Raw genomic sequence first — 21,920 nt, 5'->3', positions numbered from 1 at the left:
TTTGTATTGCATTGTATTCCTCAGTGGTTGAGTCTACGGGAGCGAGTAGTGAGTTTTACGATAAGTTTACCATACGCTACCACATTAGTGTTATATTCAAAAGTCTCTGGGAAAACAGACGACATCGAGAAGCCCTCATCACAGAATCTAAGTGAGTGCCCTTTTTTTTCTTTTAATGCTGTATGCAGATACTGCATTTCCATATGAAGGAGGATTTAGAATGTTTCTGTACACTGTTATTTAATGCATATATTATTGCATGCACAGTAGGAACTCAGCATTCATGGATATAGCATGACTTGGAAGAACCTTGAAAAATAAGAGTATTAAATACATTTGAATTGGAGTTTATTGTTCTCAGATCCCAGCCAAAGCTCACTTTTTTCCCACCAATTTCCCTCAATTTCCCCAAAATGTAAAGTTCCTCACATATACAGCTCCTCACCACAGCACTAACACCAAGTTACAAAGGATTGACTGTCCACCTGCACTTGTTTACTTCAATGCCTTACTGAGGCTGCGAGCTGCAAAGTGAATGTGGGAGCTGACCGGTAATAAATGCCTGCTACATTTTCAACATACCATGCTGGGCCAACAGGATTGGTGGTCTGTGAATAGTGCTGTAATTAAGCAGTTTTTGGACAAGACTTTTTCAGTTGTTTTACTGCAAGTAAATGATCTCTTGATCATAATTAAGGGTATGGCGACCCAGGTCACAATTCATATCAGGAAAATGCATGCTGCTTATCAGAAATGTTGACTTCCTATTGTATCAGTGTAAGTGTAATGAAATGTGTTATATGAACTTAAAATATGTATGTCCATAATTGATAATGATTATGTCTTTTAGCTCAGGGAAGGAGTTTGTGAAGTTTGTAAATCTGCTGATGAATGACACAACTTTCCTCCTTGATGAGTCTTTGGATGCACTAAAGGTTGGTCCTGCAAAGTTACCTTAAATCTCCACTTTACCTCTGCAAAAAACTAGTTCTTTCTATTCAGTGACTGGGCTATGTGCTCAGTAAATACGGCATATACGATTGTGTGTATATATATATATATATATATATATATATATATATATGTGGAACCTCTGCGGTACAGTGGTAAAGTGTGCGTTTTCGTACACTGAAGAACGAGGGTTCGTGTCTTGCCAGGGTAATAAACTTTGGGAGCGTTCTTTTGGCCACATGCTGCATTGGTGGACATCAGGGGTGCTGTGGTTGAACCAGTGTCGCATACAATAAAGTATGCTTGCACCCAGTCGGCTTGTGCGGGTTCACAGACTACACACATGTCCAAAGCCACTCCAGCACTACAATACACTTACAAGCACTTCTCGCCCTACATACAATCTCTATCAGACAGCCTAAGCCACAAGGTAGAGATACATTGGCTGTATCATCCCCGTTTCGGTTGGGATAGGCTGGTCCTGCAGTGAACACTCAAACAGCTGATGAGATGAGATGAGAGTTATATATATATATACATATATACAGTATATATATATATATATATATATATATATATATATATATATATATATATATATATATATAGATGATGTATATTCGAATTTCCACTCAATTAACGCCGGCGTGCCGCAGGGATCAGTTCTGGCGCCAACCCTATTTCTGGTTCATATTAATGATCTCTTATCTGTCACTCACAATCCCATTCACTCATATGCAGATGACTCAACACTACATAGTTCATTCACACTCAGACATCCATTTACAAAGTCTAATATCTCTACCTCTCAACACAGTACAGCCATCTCCATAAATCAAGATCTATCTACAATCAGTGAATGGGGACAAAACAACCTTGTCTCTTTTAATGCTAGTAAAACTAAATATATACAGTATACTAATAGACAGGTATTACCATATTCGTACATTACCTTCAGTGCTACTAATATTCCCATCTCCAAAAATATTGAAATTCTTGGTGTCTCACTTAACAGTGCCCTCAGCTGGACCTTTCATGTCAGATCACTTGCTAAAACCACCTCAAAGAAACTTGGATTATTGTACAGATTCCGTAACTTCTTCGCCAATGAGCAGTTAGCTATAATTTATAAGAGTCATGTGCGCTCTCAGCTTGAATATTGCTCACCCTTGTGGAATGGTTGTGGAGAGGTTGCATTAAGACAACTAGACAAAATTCAGAATAAAGCTGTTAGAATCATTAACAACCCTGCCATTACATATAAACTACCTCCCCTGCAAGTAAGAAGGAATGTTGCCTCCCTTGCATTATTTTACAGATATTTTTTTGGCAAATGCTCAGACGAAGTTGCGTCCATGGTGCCACCTCTCCATGCCTTCCCTCGTGCTACACGGGCATCTGGTAGCGCTCATGACTGGAATGTCACTCAACCATATTGCAGAACTTCTGCCTATCAGAATTCTTTCATTCTCCGAACTGCATCTCTCTGAAACTCGGTTCCCCAGAGTTGTTTTCCTCCAAATTTCAACCTACAACTGTTCAAGTCTAACTGTTACAGATATTTTATGAACAGAGGACACCAGTAATTTGGTGTATGGATTTTTTTTTTTTCCCCATTTGTTTTTCCTTCCTCCGTTCTGTTATTTAAAAAATATATATATATATATATATATATATATATATATATATATATATATATATATATATACAGTGCTCGTCAGAAGTATGGAGCGCCCTGCGTCCCTCCTGAGAAACAAACCTTTCAACATTGAAAAAACATATAAATAATGCATTTTATTTACCTTTAGTGCTTCGTAGGGTAGCCTTTACGTTTCTTCACGGACCTGAGACGTCTTGGAAGTGAAAGGGCGAGGCTCCTGAGGTGCTGGAGCGGTATTTTGTCCCAGGAGTCACGAATGGCGGCTTCCAGCTTAGGCAGAGAGCTCACGTCCTTCCTTTGGAGACTCTTCTTCACGAGGTACCAGAGGTTTTCAATCGGGTTGAGGTCTGGGCTATTTCCTGGCCAGTCTGTCATGAATGATACCTCGCAGTCACGAAGCCAATTGGTGACCGATTTGGCCTTGTGAGCAGGTGCACCGTCCTGCTGAAACACTCGTGCACCTGTTAGCTCGAAGGAGTCTGGTAAATGATCACACAGAAGCTCCAGGTAAACATCCTGATTCACTCTGAGGTTCTTGGGAAGTACAACAAGCTTCCCCAAACCCTTCCCTGAAAAACAACCCCATACTATGAGTGAATCAGGATGTTTAACTGTGCTTTCTACATACCGTGGGTCAAGTGGGTCACTACCTTTGCATGCTCCTCTGTTACAGGTAACACTAAACGTTGCCTCATCAGACCACAACACTGACAACCATTGCTCCTCACCCCAATTTAGATATTTATTAGCAAAGGCAAGCCTACGAATTCTCTGGCTGCTAGAGAGAAGAGGCTTTTTCACAGGCCTGTGACTTGTGTAACCAAGCTCATGCACCCTACGAGACACTGTTCTCACTGACACCTCACCAAACACTTCTGGGTTGCTCTCCTTAATTTTCCTTGCACTCACACGAGGATTAAACTCCACTGCACGTTTTAAAACATTAACAGACCTTGGGGAAGTTTTCCTAGGCCTACCAGACCTCGGTTTCTTTGTGGGAACTTCACCACTGTTTTCCTCCCGAAACCGCGCACACCAACGACGCACTGTCGATCGTGCCACACCAACCAATTCACTAATTTCCTTTGTCTGGTGGCCTGCCTCCTTTAGAGCAATGATCTGGGATATGATTTCACTCGATAGTTCACGGGTAGGTGCCATAACAAAGTTTTGAAGGCCAAAACACTGCGGGACACTCGGTAAAAAATGGCGCAATTTGAGAGGGACACTCGGCGGAGTTCCTCTCTCTCAGGCAGCCCGTGGGCGACTGAGGCGGGAACCAACCAGCGCGTCAGAAGGCCCCAGGCTACCGTGACGTCATGCTCGGAGCTCAAACTTGTGGCTCAATTCTTACCCCCAAAAATGGGTGATTCTTTTTTGGCCATAAGTATTGCGCGCCCGGCGGACAACGCTGAATACTTCTGACGAGCACTGTATATATATATAAGTAATCTCTCCACTGTCCGACGTAATAGAGCCAAAGGCATGTCCGGAAAGTGGTCCTGTCCGGATAGTGGGCCCCAGCCTCCTGGACTTGTACTTATGGGCCCTAACTCAGAAAAACACCTATACAACTCCCTCTGGACATGCTTAGCATCTATTTAAGACCCAAATCACACAAATAAGGGACTTAAAAGACTGAAATTAATGCAAAAGAACCACAAAATGAGGTTTTAGAGGTGAGTTTATACAATATTAAACATTCTGGGTACTTACAACAAGTCCCTGGCTCCTGGACTGGTACTTATGGACCCTAACCCAGCCTAATTTTGAAAGCCACCTAAATAACTCCCTTCCAGACATGCATAGCACATATTTAAACCTATTTAAGACCCTGTTCACACCAATAATGGACATAAAGCTTGAAATAAATGAAAAGGAACCAAAGAATGAGGAATTAGAAGTGACTGTACCTCATCCAGGGTAATTACAGCACGTTTGTGGCTGCCTTTTGTAAGGTTTTGGCAGCGGTGAAAATGCTCTTGAAGCACGTACAGTAATCCAGTGTTGTGCTGCACTTACAGTAATTCTTTGCACTGTGAGTTATAACTGTTTAACACTGCACATTGTTAATTGCACCAGGCCAGTCCAACCGCCATTTGCACTCCACTGTTAATCCTTTGCACTCTAAATTCTAATTTCTTAACACTGCACAACATTGTAAATTCCCGTGTGGTCTAGTGGCGAGGTATTGCAGTTTATTCACTGTTTATTCACAAAAAAATGAGCATGTGTGGCTCCCATTACAACATGCTACCACTCGTGATCGAAGTTAGGGAATAACTGTTTCGGTGTTGGTGTGTGAGGGGGAAACAGCCACATTACCAAACTCCTCAGTTTTCATTACCAAATTTAACTTTTCATTACCAAATTCGTAATGCTAGCATTTATTCTTCACTAATTATATATACAAGTGGAAATACATGTAATCACTCTTTGTATAATTAACAGCATGTTGGTTATTTTCATGCTATGTACGTTAGCAGATTAATCAGAGAGAGCAAACAATCCACCATCTCCATCTTGTGTATCCTCATACATGTGAAAAATCCGTTTGGTAATGCATTACTGTGATTCATTACCAAACGAATTTTTCGTGACCAAATTGGCCCACATTTGGTAATGAAAAATACCACATGGCAACCCTGACAGGGGAGGGGGGAGGAAGGAAGGGGGGAGGGTTTGTGGTGTAACAGCTGTTCAGTGCCGCACAGCAGTTTCAAATTACGGGTGGGGACAAATTCGGATTTGGGGGAGATTTTTTTCTTTTTATGGCCATTTTTGGGTTCCGAAGGTCCAGGCCCACAACGTCCGGTAAGTGGGGATGTCCGGAAAGTGGGCGTCCGGATAGTACGGGGATTACATATACAGTAATCACTCTAATATCCGGACGCCCAATAACCGAACATCCCCACTACCCGGACCTTATCGTCCTGGGATCAAACATTCCCAAAATGGTCCGGAAATCCAAAAAAATTGGAAAAAAAATCGATTTTTTGCCGTCCGTAATTTGAACTTGCCGCGCGCGCCGTGTGAGAGCATTGTTTTGGTTCGTCATTCCTCCGACATCCGATAGAGCGCCGCTGCATCCTCCCCACTTCCCGCCTGTTTCTCACCGCGACAAGACCTACACTGTTCGCCATGGCTGCCCACGTGCTCGCTTTTGTGGTGGTGCCGTACTTGCTGCAAGGCCTCCTGCTGCTCTCTGCCCTACTCTTAGTGTGTGTGATGATGGCCCCGCCTCCTGAGAAAAGGAAGAGAGTGGTGTTGACTCTGGAGAAGAAACGGGAGATATTGTAGAAGGTTGATGCGGGTTGGTCTTCCTCACGCATTCTCCGCGAGTTCAACCTGGCCCGGTCGACTTTGTTCGATATCAAGCGTTCCCGAGACAAGCTCATGCAGTACACGGCTGACTTCTCGTCGAGAAGCAAACGCAACGTGGAGAGGAAGGTTATGTTTACCCCCAAGTATGCAGAGATCGACCGCTCCACGTTGATTTGGTATCGACAGCAACGTGCAGCTGGTGTGATGGTACGTGGAACGGAGCTGAAGGCTGCTGCTGAGAAGTTTGCAAGGCTTCACGACGCCCTTGACTTCAAGGCATCTGAGGGTTGGCTCTTCGCGTTCAAGTTACGACATGGCCTTACTAACCGTAAAGCACATGGCGAAGCATTGGACGCTAACGAGGATGGAGTGGACGAGTTTCGGCACAAGGTGAAAGGCTTGATCGACAGGGAGGGCCTCACTCTCGGTCAAGTCTATAACGCAGACGAAACTGGCCTATTCTATCGCTCGGTGCCAACAAACGTTCTAGCGATTAGACGGAGAAGCGTGTACCTGGCCGCAAGCTTTCTAAGGAACGGATACTTGCTTTGTGTTGTGCCAATGCTAACAGCATGCACCGGCTTAAGCCTGTTATTGTTGGCCGTGCAAAGCAGCCTCGGTGCCTTCGTGGGGTGATGGATGTCCTTCCTGTTGTATGGTACCATTCTTTGAAAGCATGGTTCACAGCTGTGATTTTCAAAGACTGGTTTCACCATCACTTCGTCAAGGAGGTCATACATTACCAGACGAAGACACTGGGAATTCCTCGCGACCAGGTAAAGGCTCTCCTTCTCCTCGACAATGCACCTGCCCACCCGTGCGACAAGGACTTGGTTGCTGAAAATGGCCGTATTAGGTGCATGTTTCTGCCACCTAATACGACTGCTCTCATTCAACCAATGGACCAAGGAGTGATCGTGGCAACAAAGCGCCTGTACCGTCGGAAGTTCCTGGACGAGGTGATGGTTGTTCTCGAGGACGAGGACGAGCGCAGGGAAGGACGTGACACTCGAGGCAAGCGGACTTTGGAAAACCTTCGCCGCTACAACATCAAGTCTGCGCTGTACAACTGGGCTAGTGCATGGAAGGAAGTCCCTGTGAAAACTCTTGAAAATGGTTGGTCTCGTCTGCTTCTCGGAACAGATGTGGAGTACGACTTCCTAGGGTTTGACGTGGATGACTTCCATGCACGGCTACGTACGCACGGCGACGATGTTGATGTGGACGATGTTCGTGAGTGGTTGGACGACGACGAGGGCGATCCTGGGTATCAGACATTGTCTGATATCGAGATCGCGTCTTCGGTTGCTGGTGTCAGTCCCGAACTTGAAGATTCCGACGACGAAGGCGATGATGATGCAGACTCCGCTCAGCAGGACACTACTCCAGCCATCCCCAAGCTGAGCGCACTCCGGGAACATCTAGAGTTCGTCCTAGACTACCTGGAACACCCGGACTGCGACAGGGAGATGGGGCCCTTGGGACTCGTGAAGGAAGTGCGTGCTTTCCGGCAGCGCATCATCAATCGCCAGAATCGTCGGTCCTTGCGTCAGTCAACGATTGACAGTTTTTTCAGGCCCGTGACCCCTGCTGTGCCAAGCCCTGGTTCCACTCTGTTGCCTCCCCAAGACGCCCTCATGCTCCAAGCCACAGCCCAGCACATCAGCTACAGTGGAGTCACCGCTCGACATGAGTTTGCGGCTGTCTTCAGAGTCTTCTGTAGTCGGTACGCCATCACCACGACCCACCGATGCACCCCTTGGACGCCTGCCAGTGATACTCTCGGGCTCTGACAGTGAATAAACAGCAAGAACTTCTCCACTAGACCACACGGGAATTTTGAGTGTTGTGCAGTGAAAAAACGGTGTGTTGTGTTAAGGTTTTCAAGTTGGGAGAAAAGTCTAAGTAGAAAAGAAATTTAACGTAACTAACCTTCTTTGTTTTGGCTTTGGAAAATTAAAAAAACTGGGGAAAAGTTAATGTGCAACACTTAGATTAAACTGGAACATTATTTGGACTAAAGTGAACACTGTGAAAAGAACGGACTTCTGTGTGTTAGTGACTAAGTTCAGTGCAAGACTTCAGGAAGAGTGTAGTGCAAGTGCTTCAGGAAATCGTTCTTACTGTCAGAGTCCGAGAGGAGGCGGTTATTCATCGAGGTGGCCAGGGACTTGCTGTAAGTAGCCAGAATGTTTCATGTTGTACTATTTTCCATACTATATTTACCAGAATGTTTCATATTGTATTTTTTTCCATACTATACTTACCAGAAAGTGTCATACTGTACTTCTTTCCATACTATACTTACCTCATGCATGTGCAGTAGGAATGTGTTTTTCAGAGTTCGTTTAGGTTCGGTTAGGTTAGGTTCGGTTAGAGTCCATAAGTACCAGAATGTTTATTAATGTATGAACATACTTCTAAACCCACATTTTATGTTTCTTTTGCATTTATTTCAGTCATTTATGTGCCTTATTGGTGTGATTTGGGTGTTAAATAGGTGCTATGCATGTCCGGAGGGAGTTGTATAGGTGTTTCTCTGAGTTAGGGTCCATAAGTACAAGTCCATAAGCTGGGGCCCAATATCCGGACGAAACCAATATCCGAACCTACAGATGGCTCTATTGATCCGGATATTGGAAGGGTTACTGTACAGTAAACCCTCACTTTAACGCGGGTTATGTTCCAAAGGCACCCGTGATAAGCAAAAATCCGCGATGTATCGATGCTACCCCTAAAATGGCTATTTATTGTCTATTAATAAGAAAAACCAGTACGGGTACTCACTGATGATGAATGAGACGAATTGAAGATGATGATGATCATGAAGTTCAGTACAAGGTGTATATTAGTTGTGCAGCTCTTGAGAGGGTGCCTATGATGACATTTCTGCGGGCGGTGAGCGAAACGTAAGTGTGGGAGGTCGGTCTACCGCGCACCACACAGTTAGTTTGAATCCGATGGTCGAACCATGCGTGATTCGCAAATCATTATTTGTGGCTTATTTTTCTGCCTTCCAGTGATTGCTTGCCTTGTCTGTCAACATGGGGCCTAAGCGTAGTGCTAGTGATGCATGTGGTAACACACCAAAACAGACTAATAAAGTGATGTTGCTGACAGAGAAAGTTAAAGTGTTGGACAAACTTAAGGGAGGAATGTCGGCGACAATTCTCCGTCAGGACAATTCCCCGTCATTTATTTACATACCAGTTTATTCAGCAAGTACAGTACACTAGTTTTTTACTTATATGAGTTATAAAATCCCCCTGAAAATTAGTTATTAAAGTATTAATTAATCAATAATAAATATATTTATAGAATGACAGGGAATCATCCATGTTTTGATGGTGAATTGACTCGATGGTGAATTGTCTCTGAACCGTGTGTTTGGGGTGAGTCAACTGTTCTTACAATAAAGAAGACAGAACGTAACATACGGGACTTAACGGGAGTCAGTGTGGGCTAGTGCACCGGACTGTGCTGAAGTGTCTCCACCTATGCCTGTGAACTGGCTCAGAACCGTATGTTTGGGGTGAATGAGTCAACTGTTTGGACAATAAAGAAGGCAGAATGTAGCATATGGCAGTGAGAGTTTGTGCACCAGACTGCTGAAATGTCTCCACCTACGCCTGTGCTTGTCAGGTAAACTGGGAGGTGCGGTATGGTGGTGTGGTGCGGTCCTGCTCCTTTCTTTGAGGAGGGCGCGTCGGCAGCAGCCAATCAGCGACAAGTAAAAATGTAAAGCGTGTTTGGATTGGCTACTGGTAAGGCTCCAGCCAATTGTGTGCCACCTACCAATGAGTCTGGGTATTTCCTCACCCCACGCCACGATTTCAGTTGTATTTTATGAAATATATTAGCCGATTTTTAATTATTATTTTAATACAGCTATTAATATTTTAGAATAAATAAAGATGTAAAATACCATAAACATATCCATTTCAGAATACAGTACTGAAAATAAAGATGTAAAATATGTACTGTACCCTAAAAATAGCCGTAGTAGGCTTTGCGGAAACAGCGATGTGGCAGGGTTTCCGCAATGTAAAAATACTTAGGTTCCAATGAAAATCCCACGATAAAGTGAACCGGCAATATCTGAACCACATTATAGCGGGGGTTTACTGTGTATATATATGTATATATACAGTATATATATATGTATATATATATATATATATATATATATATATATATATATATATATATATATATATATATATATATATATATATATATATATATATATATATATATATATATATATATATATATATATATATATATATATATATATATATATATATATATATATATATATATATATATATATATATATATATATATATATATATATATATATATACATATACATATATACACACACACACACTCAACCCTCAGCTATCACAGGTTCCGCTGTAGCATATCTCGCTATCACGCCTATATAAAAAGCTATGCAAATACCTTTATCATGCACTAAATGCCTGCTATCGCGCACCGCAAATGTTCAAAAATTTCAAAAAGGCCAGGCTCCAGTGCTCCACCCAGCCAACAAAAGCTTCACTCCGTGATTGGTCGTGTGATGTCAGCGCCAGCCGAGCGGTGATTGGCTGCCTGACCGAGTCTCCTGTCCGCCAAACCATTCAAGTGCGCGCCCTCAGACCGTGAACAGTGATAGCGAGAACAATAACCTTTTTTTTTATATGACCATGGCCAATGTACCCCCTCCCTGTCCCCCTATCATCACCCAGTGTAATGCTGTGGCACCTGGCAGGGAAATAAAGAAGAGGAAGAACCTAAGTTATCCAGATAAACTGGAAATGTGAAACTTATAGAGAATGGTGAGACCAAGCAAAGTGTGGGGAAGAAACATAACAATGAATCAACTGTGAGGGGTATTTATAAGAATCGTGATCACATCATAAAACATGCCCATTTTTAGACTATTATATATTAATATGTGGTTCAAAAAAGGTATCTTAGGGGTAAATATTGAGGTCATGGCACCAATTAGAATTATTACCATAAGTTCTTCAATTCGGCTATCACAGTTTCGGCTATAGCGCAGCCATAGCGGGACCAATTGGGAGTGATAGCCGAGGGTTGAGTGTATATAATATCTCATCTCATATATGTATAGTTGTGAGTAAAAGATGGAAGAAGAGCATAAGAGAGTATGAATCAGTTGGGTCAAGGATTGTGTGGGTAAGATTGAAAGTTGGAATACAAATGTGGGCGATTGTGTGTGTGTATGCGCCAATGCAAGATCGTGCAAGCAGAATGAGAGAAGAGTTCTAGACAAATGTGGAAGTGTGCTTGGAAAAGTTTGGAAGGAATGAGAGAGTGTTTTTGATCAGTGATATGAATGGTAAAGTAGGGAATTTGAAGGTGGATGGAATAGTTGGTGAGTGGGGTGTGCCTGCCGAGATAGATGAGAATGGCAGTGCGTTAGTGGACATTTGTGCTGGGAGGGGGTTGGTGATACCCAATACCCTCTTCAGGCACAAAATGATCCACAGGTATACATGGCGAGTGATGAGAAGGGTGGGTGGTGAACTGAATGAAAGGGAGGCAATGATTAATTATGTGTGGGTGGATGAAAGGATGCGAAAATGTGTAATGGATGCAAGAGCTTATAGAGGTTGGGGGAGTAGACTTTCTGACCACTACTTGGTGGTGGCCAGAATCAGGGTCCAATTAGGATGGAGAAATAGAAGAAGGGAAGGACGGGAAGAAGGAGTATTTGTAAGGAGAGTGGAAAGGTTACAAGAGGATGAGAAAAAGGCAGAGTATAAGAGAGAAGTGGAGGAACGATTGGGCAAATATGAATTGGAGCAGATGGGGGACGTGGAAGGTGTGTGCAGGATATTTACAAAAGAAATATGTGCAGCATGTGATGTGGTGTGTGGGATGAAGAGAAGACAAAGGAGTTTCCAAGGAACAGCGTGGTGGAATGAAGTGGTGAGACAGGCTGTAGCACAAAAGAAGAAAGCATACAATGAATGGATGAGAAATAGGGGCATGGAAGAAGTTGAGAGGTGGAAGAGAGAGTTATATGTAGAAAGAAAGAGAAAGGAGAAAAGATTAGTAAGAGAGAGTAAGAAGAGAGCGGATGAGGATTTGGATGGAACTTGAGTGTAAATTGGAGGGATTGTAAGAAAATGTTCTGGAAAGAGGTGAAAAGAGTAAGACAGGGTGGAAGTGAAGTTAGCAGAGGAGTGAAAGATAAAAATAGTAGATTACTAGTGGAGAAGGGAGAAAAAGTGAGCATATGGAGAGAACACGTTAAGGAATTGTTGAACATAGAGGATGGAAGTATTGCGAGTATAAGTGGCTGGGGAATGGCTGGGAGAAGGAGGGAGGTGAGAAGACAGGAAGAAATCAGTAGGATTGAAGTTGTGGAAAATCAGTAGGATTGAAGTTGTGGAAGCAACGAAGAAAGTTAAATTGGGGAAAGCCCCAGGAATTGATGGAGTGTGTGGTGAAATGCTGAAGTATGGGGGAGAAATAGTAGTAGAATGGATGTGGAAAATGTGCAGATTGGCCTGGGAGGAAGGTAGAGTCCTGGAGGATTGGAAGTCAGGTATAATTATTCCCTTGTACAAAGGAAAAGGGGTAAAAGAAGTGTGTGGTAATCATAGGGGCATCTGTCTTCTTAGTATAACAGGAAAAGTGTATGGTAGGATACTTATTGACAGAGTTAGAGAAAGAACAGAGGAATTAGTTGGAGAAGATCAGGGAGGCTTTAGGAAGGGAAGAGGTTGTGTAGATCAGATATTCATTCTTAGATCTTTAGTGGAAAAGTTTCTAGAGAAAGGAAAGAAGTTGTATGCGGCTTTCATGGATTTGGAGAAAGCATATGAGGGTGGATAGACAAGGATTGTGGAAAGTATTAAGAATATATGGAGTAGATGGGAAGTTGTTGAATGCTGTGAAGAGTATGTATGATGGTACTAAGGCTGCAGTGCGTGTGGATGGTGAACTGAGTGAATTTTTCTCTTTGAAGGTTGGGTTGAAACAGGGATGTCATGTCTCCATGGTTGTTCAATCTGTACATGGATGGGGTAATAAAAGAGGTACAAGGTAGGGTAGTGGATGTTGGAGTGGCCCTGGTGAGAGAGGGTAGTGTTTGGAAACTCCCTGTACTGTTGTTTGTAGATGATACTGTGTTGTTGAGTGAAGACGAAGGAGAGCTGAAAGGGTTGGTGGATCAGTTTGGGAGAGTGTGTAAGAAACGGAATCTAAAGGTGAATGTAGGGAAGAGTAAGGTGATGGTCTTTGCGAGAAGTGAAGTCAGTGAATGTACAGCAAGGTTGGATAGTGAGGAATTGGAAAATGTGAGTACGTTTAAGTACTTAGGTAGTGTGATGAGTAAGGATTGAGGTTTGGAGGGTGAAGTGCTTGAAAGGGTACAGCAGGGAAGAAAGGTTGCTGGTTCCTTGAAAGCAGTGATAAGAAGCAGGGAAGTGAGCATGGAAGTGAAAAAGTTACTACATGACAGTATTGTGATACCAACTCTAATGTATGGAAGTGAAGCTTGGACATTGCTGGAAGGACACAAGTCAAGAGTGAGAGCAGTGGAAATGAGTTATTTAAGAGGAGCCTGTGGAGTCACATGGAGAGACAGGCTGACAAATGAGGATATAAAGGAGCGTTGTGGTGTGGATGTGGATGTGATAGGAAGCGTTAGGAGGAACACACTGAGGTGGTTTGGCTATGTGGAGAGGATGGAGGGTGAAAGACTGACGAAGAGAGTGTATGTGAGTGAGGTGGAGGGGGGAAGTGGGAGGGGGAGGCCGAGGATGAGATGGAGGGATGGGGTGGAGAGGTGTATGGGAGAGGGGGGTGTGAGTTGGGAGTGGGGCAGTAAAATGGCTGGGGACAGGGTGACGTGGGGGCGATTTGTTTGTGGCCACCCCGAACGGGATTGGGGCGTCTGGCAATAGATAGATAGATCTCATCTCATCTCATCAGCTGTTTGAGTGTCCACTGCAGGACCGGCCCATCCCAGCCGATGTGGGGACGATACAGCCAATGTTCAGTATCTCAACCAAGTGGCTTAGCTGTCTGGTTGAGACTGTATGTAGGATGAGAAGTGCTTGTAAGTGTATCGTAGTGTTGGAGTGGCTTTGGATGTGTGTGTAGTCTGTGAACCAAGTGTAATCGGCCCACGCAAGCCAACGCCAACTGGGTGCAAGCATACTTTATAGTATGCGACACTGGTTCAACCACAGTACCCCTGATGTCCGCCAATGAAGTACGTGGCCAGAAGAACGCTCCCAAAGTTTATTACCCTGGCGGGGCGCGAACCCTCGTTCTTCAGTGTACAAAAACGCACACTTTACCACTGTACCACGGAGGCTCTCTCTCTCTCTCTCTCTCTCTCTCTCTCTCTCTCTCTCTCTCTCTCTCTCTCTCTCTCTGTATATATATATATATATATATATATATATATATATATGTATGTATATATATAGATAGATAGATAGGTAGGTAGGTGGGTAGGTAGGTAGATAGATAGATAGATAGATAGATAGGTAGGTAGGTAGGTAGATAGATAGATAGATAGATATACAGTCAAGTCGCCTTAGGCGCGGCTAATTGGTTCTGGACCGAGCCCGTGCCATAGAAAGCCACGCCATACAAACAACTGAACCTATGGGAAAAATGCAATTTTGGTTCTGGGTGTTCGCCCAAAGTCCCCTTTTTCACCCCACTTTTCCCTGTTTTTCCCCACTTTACACACGCACACAGTCAAGCAATCAGTCAAACAAAAATGACTACCCACCTTAATCACATCCTGTGTCAGTCCAAGTTGTCTCCAAGACCAAAACAAACACTATCACACCAATACAGGCAGCGTTACTGACATACAGTAAATTGTTGCAACAACACAATAATCACACTTACATAATGATGTATACTTTAGTACGATACTTGTCTGAGAGGTGACGATTGCAGGGGGGCAAACGTGAACAAGTGAAAAAGACAGGGCTTTGAAGGGGTGGCGGGACTGCACAGCTGAACAAAAACAATGCTTCGCACTTCGGGGATGCCATCATGCCTGAGACGAACGACAATCTCCTTCTGGCACTTTCATACAAAATTTTCTGATGGCAATATCATTATACTGTAGTGGGAAATTCATCGTAAATTGGATTTTGGGGTGTAACTTTTTTGTTATCGTTGTAGCGAATTATCGTATACCGGTTCAACTTATAACAAGTATTTTATGGCATGTTTCTGTGGAAAGACTGTTTAAAATAATTATCCACAAATGTTAAGTAAATCAGAAGTATGTGCGCATGGATGGATATAATAACGATTTCTCTCATACTCTGTTGCTTGGACTCCTTGCCAATATGGTTTTGAATGGCCGTATAACATTCCCTCATCACCTTGGAATGATATTTTCCTCTGACAGAAAATAGCTAGTTACATGGACAAGGCAATAGTGTGTTGTGCTGGAAGCTTCTGGCTCTGCACTAATGTTTGATCTGTCTATCTATCTCTATCTATTGCCAGACGCCTTAATCCCGTTTGGGGTGGCCACAAACAAATCACCTCCAAGTTGCCCCGTCCCCCGCCATTTCACTCCCCTGCTCCCAACTCACACCCCCCTCTCTCATATACCTCTCCACCCCATCCCTCCATCTCATCCTCGGCCTCCCCCTCCCTCTTTCCCCCTCCACCTCACTCACATACACTCTCTTTGTCACTCTTTCACCCTTCATCCTCTCCACATGGCCAAACCACCTCAGTGTGTTCCTCATAACGGTTCCTATCACATCCACATCAACACCACAACGCATCAGTATATTTCTCTCACGAGCCAGTCCTTTATATCACCACCTAGCTGAAGCTTGTTATCTGACACTGCTATACAAGGTGTTATGCAGCACTGTTTACCAAATATTAACTCTGATATCATGTCCCGAATGAAAGAAAATAGACAAATAATTTGACCACCACTTCACATTTCATGACACTATCTCTGCACCATCGCTTGTTCCCCCCACCCACCTTCCCTTCTGTCTCTGGCCTCCCTCTCTCAGCTTCTTTTACTCCACTGACTTGCCACGCATAAAGGAGCCAGCCTGAGGCACAGGGTACTGGAAGATAGGTTATTATTTATGACCACGACTGTACCGTGTTGTTCTCCTCATTATTTTGTTAGATATAAAATAGACCAAAAACATTCCTTCTATTTAAATAAAAAAGGTGTATAATTATAAATACAGGCAGACCCCAAGATACGATACCCCTAGATGTGATACCCCGGCATAGCGATGGAGGTAGAAATACCACCCTTCCCCGCCGAACGATGGCTAAACCCCAGTATAACGTTTTTTTTTTTTTTTTTTTTTTTTTTTTTTTACTGATTTTGATGATATTTTATACTTAAATTTTGTGATTAGGTTGATATATAAGCTGTTTTTAGGCATAAATTAATGTGTTTTAGTCAGGTGGGGTGAACCTTGTCGTTATGGGGTACCGCTTGCTAAGTATGATTTTTTCCAGACATTTTTTATGATTTTCAGATTTAAGTTTTGGGTTTAGGTGAGTTATAAACTGCTTTTAGGCTTAGTTTAGCTTATTTTAAAGCTATTGGGGTTTAGGTTAGCTAGAAACTTGTTTTTAGACTCATTTGGGTGGGTTAGGACTTGGTTGGGGGGAAACCCACGGCTCTTAAACCCATCCCTATACCGTACTTTACATGTTAAATCTGCCCCAAGATACAATACCCAGCCAAGCGATGGGTTTTTACTTAACCAGTTGCATCATTAAACTGGGTTATGCCTTCATTGGTATTTCTTCCAACTTCACTGAATATTTTTTGAATGACGAAGGTGGTCAAGAACCTAACCCTCCTGTTTCGTAATAATCTTATGGGAAAAATAGGTTTGTTATTCGACCAGATTCATCATTCAACCACTTTTTATGGAACTTATCCCTGTTGCATAGTGGTGGGGGGTGTATATGAAAAATACCAGTCTCCCTCGATATCGATGGGGGCTATGTTCCTAGGATGCTGGTGATATGCAAATCCTATAAAATCTGATTTTCTGAGGAATGCCTTTATGTCATCATTATGCTATATAATTCTTACACAACCACTCATATGTTATGTAGGTATGATTTTTTATTATTAAAACTGCATTACTTTTATGTATACCATTCCACTATATGCCTGTCTTATCCACATTGAATGCTTGTTCAGCTAGAGGCACATAGATTATTGTTATTTATTAAAGGTGAGGGCAGGGCAGTGAAATGGCGGGGGACAGGGCGACACGGAAGCGATTTGTTTGTGGCCACCGCTTACAGGATTAAGGCATCTGGCAATTGATAGATAGATAGAGAGTATGATGCATTTATGGAATTGAGTAGAGACTGAAGCAGATGACTAGCTATGTAACTACATAACACAAATGAGAGTGGCTAGCATCACCAGCTTACATATTTATGGAAACATTTTATTATTTTTCACAGAATGAACTACAGGCACTAAGAATATATATTTTTTTAAATTTATTAAAAGTGAGAGATGTGTAGTTGTAAATGAGTAGAGCTGAAAGCAGGTGACTAGCTGTGCATAGCTAGGTAACAGAAAGGAGGCTGGTTGGCATCACCAGTGTGCATATTTCCTAAGGATTTTATTATTTTCCAAAGGAGCTATGGGCACTGGGAATATTTTGTTATTTATTAAAAACGAGAGTGAGGTGCATAAGTTAGATGGAAATAGTAAAGCCAAAAGCAGAAGACTGACTGTGTCCATAACAAAGGAGACAGGCTGGCTTTGCCTGTATGCATATTTTTATAAAAATTTTATTAATTTCCACGAGGAGCCACAGACACTAAGAGTATTTTTATTTACTTAATAATTTGTGGTAGATGGGGGTGCTTACCATCCACTCACTCGATGTAGTGCTGCTGTCAGTTGTCTGCCCCTTCCTCTCCTCCATACTTCTTTCCTTCCATCCTCTTCTATCTTTCTTTCCTTCATTCTTTCCTTGTCCTTCTGCCTGCAGGTGACTTTACTCTCCCTCTTCTGTCTTTCTTTCCTTCATTCTTTCCACTTCCTTCTGCCTGTGGGTGACTGTACACTGAGTGACAAGCCAAATGGTTTCTTGTACACCAGGAAACCATTTACTACGCTGGGTGGTAACCATATAACCAAATTCTGGCGCCTGGTGGTTTAGTGGGTAATTATTGCACTCCAGTCGGATTGAGCCGGTGAAGGGTTTATATCCAAGGGGTGGTTGGGGTTGATTGCTCATGTAATGCCACTCGGGGATGAGTGAGGCTGGTCACTCTCATATGTTGGGACCAACTGCCTAGCCCCGGGCTCCTATGTTCCTCATGAGGCAATGAAGGATTGGATGATGGATAGATGGATGAAAAATGAGGATGAGATTTGTAATAGAAATGGATAGAACTGAAAGGAGATGACTGGTTGGTTGGCAAGAAGACACTACCAGTGCCTGCCATGGAAATACAATAATAAATACTATTTGGCTGGGGGGAAAAAAAAATGTATAGTAGAAACCATTGAAAAATATCCTGTCAGTAACAAGGGAATAGTGTAGTGTAAGAAGGTATGCAAATATTTATCATTGTGTATGATATCTTGCAGAGGATCCATGAGGTACAGGAGGAGATGGAGCGAGGAACGTGGGCACAGCAGTCACGGGAACAGCAGCAGAGTCGGCAACGGCAGTTGGCAACAGATGAGCGGCAATGCAGGTCATTTATTTTACTTATACTAACAGACAAGTATAGGTCACATCACCCATCAGTATCTCATGTGCATTAACTTGACAGGTGGTAGTGCCACTTCTTGAATACCTCAGTCCTGACTCCATATGCATCATTGTTTCTTGCTGCCATCAGACATGGCAGCACAGATCCATCTCTCAGACCTATTATAGTTCATCAATTTCATTGTTACATTCTGTGAATTTATTTTTCCTGCAATTGCCAGCCTATTTTTACAAACTACTTTTTATCATGATGCTTGCTTTATTATCATTATTTTTTAATGATTTAACTAACTTCTTTTTGTAGGGACACTTTTTGTGAAATGTCTCTTTAATTGTATCCTTGCTAACACTTGAGTAATGTAGGGTACTCCATTTGTAGGTTCCATTTGTGTAGTGACTTTCAACCCACCCGGTAGAACATAATTATATCTCCCCGATATTGTTTGCCCTAAATTTCGAGTCACTCTTTATAACACAGATTGACATATCCGTCTGTGTCCTGAATATATACCCACCTGTAATAAGACAAAGGTGACATTCTCTTTAGATTCGAAGGATAGATACGTCTGTACAGGCAGTCCTTATTGTAAGTAAGGAATGTTTGTTTCATTTTGTTTCGTTTATACAGGTGGGTCCCAAACTTACGAGCTAATTGGGAGCAAGGATTTTTCTTGTTAGCCGAATTCTCGCTGAACGAAGGGAAGAACTTATGGGAAAAGTAGGGTTAGGGACCAAAGCCTCCTAGCAACCTCCCCCCAAACCACCAAAACTGAGTTTCTGATCATTTTAAGCTGGAGTAAGGGATTAATACAAGAGGGTAATACACCTGAAATATAAAAACAGCATTACCGACCTTAACTGGGCAAGCTTGGCTGGAAGACTGTTTACGAAGATAAGGCAGGAAGAGGCTCACAGAGCTAGCATGCGACTCGTTTCTTAGCTGTCCGCCGTGTTTACCTAGTGCGCTAGGTAAACATGGTGGACAGCTGCAGCGCAACCCTCGTATCAGTTCTCGTAGGTTGGGATTTGAGGGATTTTACATGCTCGTTAAACAGGCGCTGGTGCAAATTTCAAGACCTCGTACTTGTGAATTCTCTTTAAGTGATTGCTTGTTAACCAGGACTTGCCTGTAAAGGCTCCAGCATGCTTGCATGCATTGGCCTTGGTCACCTAATGGCAGCTTTCCATGCTGCTTGCTCTCATGCAGCCTCCCTATTCAGTTCCTTATCCTTGAGGTCACACTCAGGTACCTTATCCCAGGTCTTTTTCGGTCTGCCTCTCGCAACCATGCCCCCAACATTCACACTTCTCACTTTCTGCACCCACTTTATCCCCCATCCTCTCCACATGCCCATACCATCTCAGTCTACCTCTCCTCATCACAGCACCAATATGCTCCAGTTTCATCCTTCCTCTTAACTCTTCCATTCAAAACCCAGCCCCCCCCAGGCTTCGCATTCAAGGACACAGTGCACATCCACCTAATCATTGTCATTTCTCTTTGTTGGAATTTGTGATTATGCTCCTCCTCTACTGCCCAGGTTTCACTACTGTACACCATTATACTCTTAACATATGCCACATACAAAGATCCCTTAGCACAAAGGAAGAGCCCTGTCAGTGTCAGGAGAGGCAACAGCACCCAGAACTTCTTCCAGCCACTCTGTACTAACCACAGAGCTAGTTCCAGCCCCACCTCCATCACTCAACATGTCTCCCAAATACAGCAACACTTTCAAATACAAATAACTCTTTCATACACTCCACCTGCTCACCAGCAAGATCAATCCTATCACGCCTGACAGTCTCCACACATTCTCTCAGACACACTGCACACATGAAACAGCATTATCGCGCAGTCTGTCTCTAATAACACTACATCTCTTATGCACCCACTTATCACAAACACAGCACAAAATGGAATTACTTCCCATGCCCTCATGGCAAACTGCAGATGGCCACTCTCCCTTTTCTTTGACAGTACTGCCACCAACCCCAGATACTTCAACCATTGTTTTATATACATTTACTCTCAAGCCTTTGTGTCCCATACCATCTCTCCATTTCCTAAATCTTTCCTCTGTCTTCCTTTCATTCTGTGCAGTCAACACCAGATCATCAGCATACAACATCTCCCTCGGGAGTTCATTTCTGACTTCATAAGAGAGGGAATCAGGCACCATGATAAACAAAAGAGGCTTACGACTGACCCCAGGTCCACGCAAGCTTCGTGGAAAACTCATTGCTTAAATCTCCATTCGCTGTCACATGGGTGCGAGCACTCACATACCTTGCCATATCCACTTCAACCAGCCATTGTTTGATCCCAGGTTTCCTCACTGCCACTTTGTTGCCTCCCTAGGGAGGTGGTGGATGGGGTGAGGGGGGGTGGATGGGGACACCCATCATCATCTCACCCAATGTAGAGATGCCTTATGATCATGACAGTGAGTGACAAGCCAAATGGTTTCCTTTACCCAGGAAGCCATTCACTACTCTGGGTGGTAACCATATAACCGGTGTTTTTTGGCAGGGTTAAGTGTCCCCCAGATTCCCCTATCCAAAATCACAGGATCGTGACATTTGTTTCAGAGAGCCTCGGTGGGCCCAATACCTGCCCAGGGCCCCAACGAAATGGTCAGATTCGCATGGTCATGTGGAATGCGAGAGGTGTGAATGAGGAGAGCAGGAGGGTGGAAGTGGTGAGTGTGTTCAAGAGTGCGAGATATGCTGTGATTGCATTGTGTGAAACAAAGATGAAAGGGTGTGAAGTGGAGGAGTGGGAGGGTGTGAAATGGGTAAGATCGGGCATGCATGAACGAGGAAGATGCAAGGGAGTTGCTTTGTTGGTGAATGAGGTGTGGCAGAGTGGAATAAGAGATTACAAATGTGTCAGCTCGAAAGTTTGAGAAGGTGAAAGTGGCTGTGATTATAGTGTATGCACCGTGTGAGGACAAGAGTGAGAGAGAGAAACACAGGTTTTGGGATGAGCTGGATGAAGCAGTGGGAGAAATCCCCAGGAGCTATAAAGTGATCTTAATGGGCGATATGAATGGAAGAGTAAACACTGGCCTTGAGGATGACGTAATGGGTTGTAATGGAATACCAAAAGAAAATGATAATAGGAAGCGACTGAAGGATATGTATCAGAAGAGGAGGTTTTGCATATGTAACTCATATTTCTAACACAAAGATGGACATAAATATAAATGGTACAG

General features: G+C 43.2%; 1 protein-coding gene across 1 annotated transcript in view; it reads left to right on the top strand.

Annotated features, from left to right (window-relative positions):
* The window catches only part of Ube4B (Ubiquitination factor E4B), a 645,009-nt gene that overhangs the window by 455,256 nt on the left and 167,833 nt on the right, over positions 1-21,920 (top strand). The window contains exons 19-21 of the mRNA XM_080266571.1: positions 25-151; positions 851-935; positions 18,576-18,685. Of these exons, the coding sequence (XP_080122697.1) occupies positions 25-151; positions 851-935; positions 18,576-18,685 (322 nt within the window). The remainder of the gene's footprint in view (positions 1-24; positions 152-850; positions 936-18,575; positions 18,686-21,920) is intronic.

This window comes from Coenobita brevimanus, chromosome 21 (assembly GCF_032717465.1).
Source record: "Coenobita brevimanus isolate Jiangsu-jjx chromosome 21, ASM3271746v2, whole genome shotgun sequence".
In the NCBI taxonomy this organism is placed as follows: Eukaryota; Metazoa; Arthropoda; class Malacostraca; order Decapoda; family Coenobitidae; genus Coenobita; species Coenobita brevimanus.
Note: the sequence above shows the minus strand (reverse complement) of the source record. Positions and strands in the feature narration are given on the sequence as shown.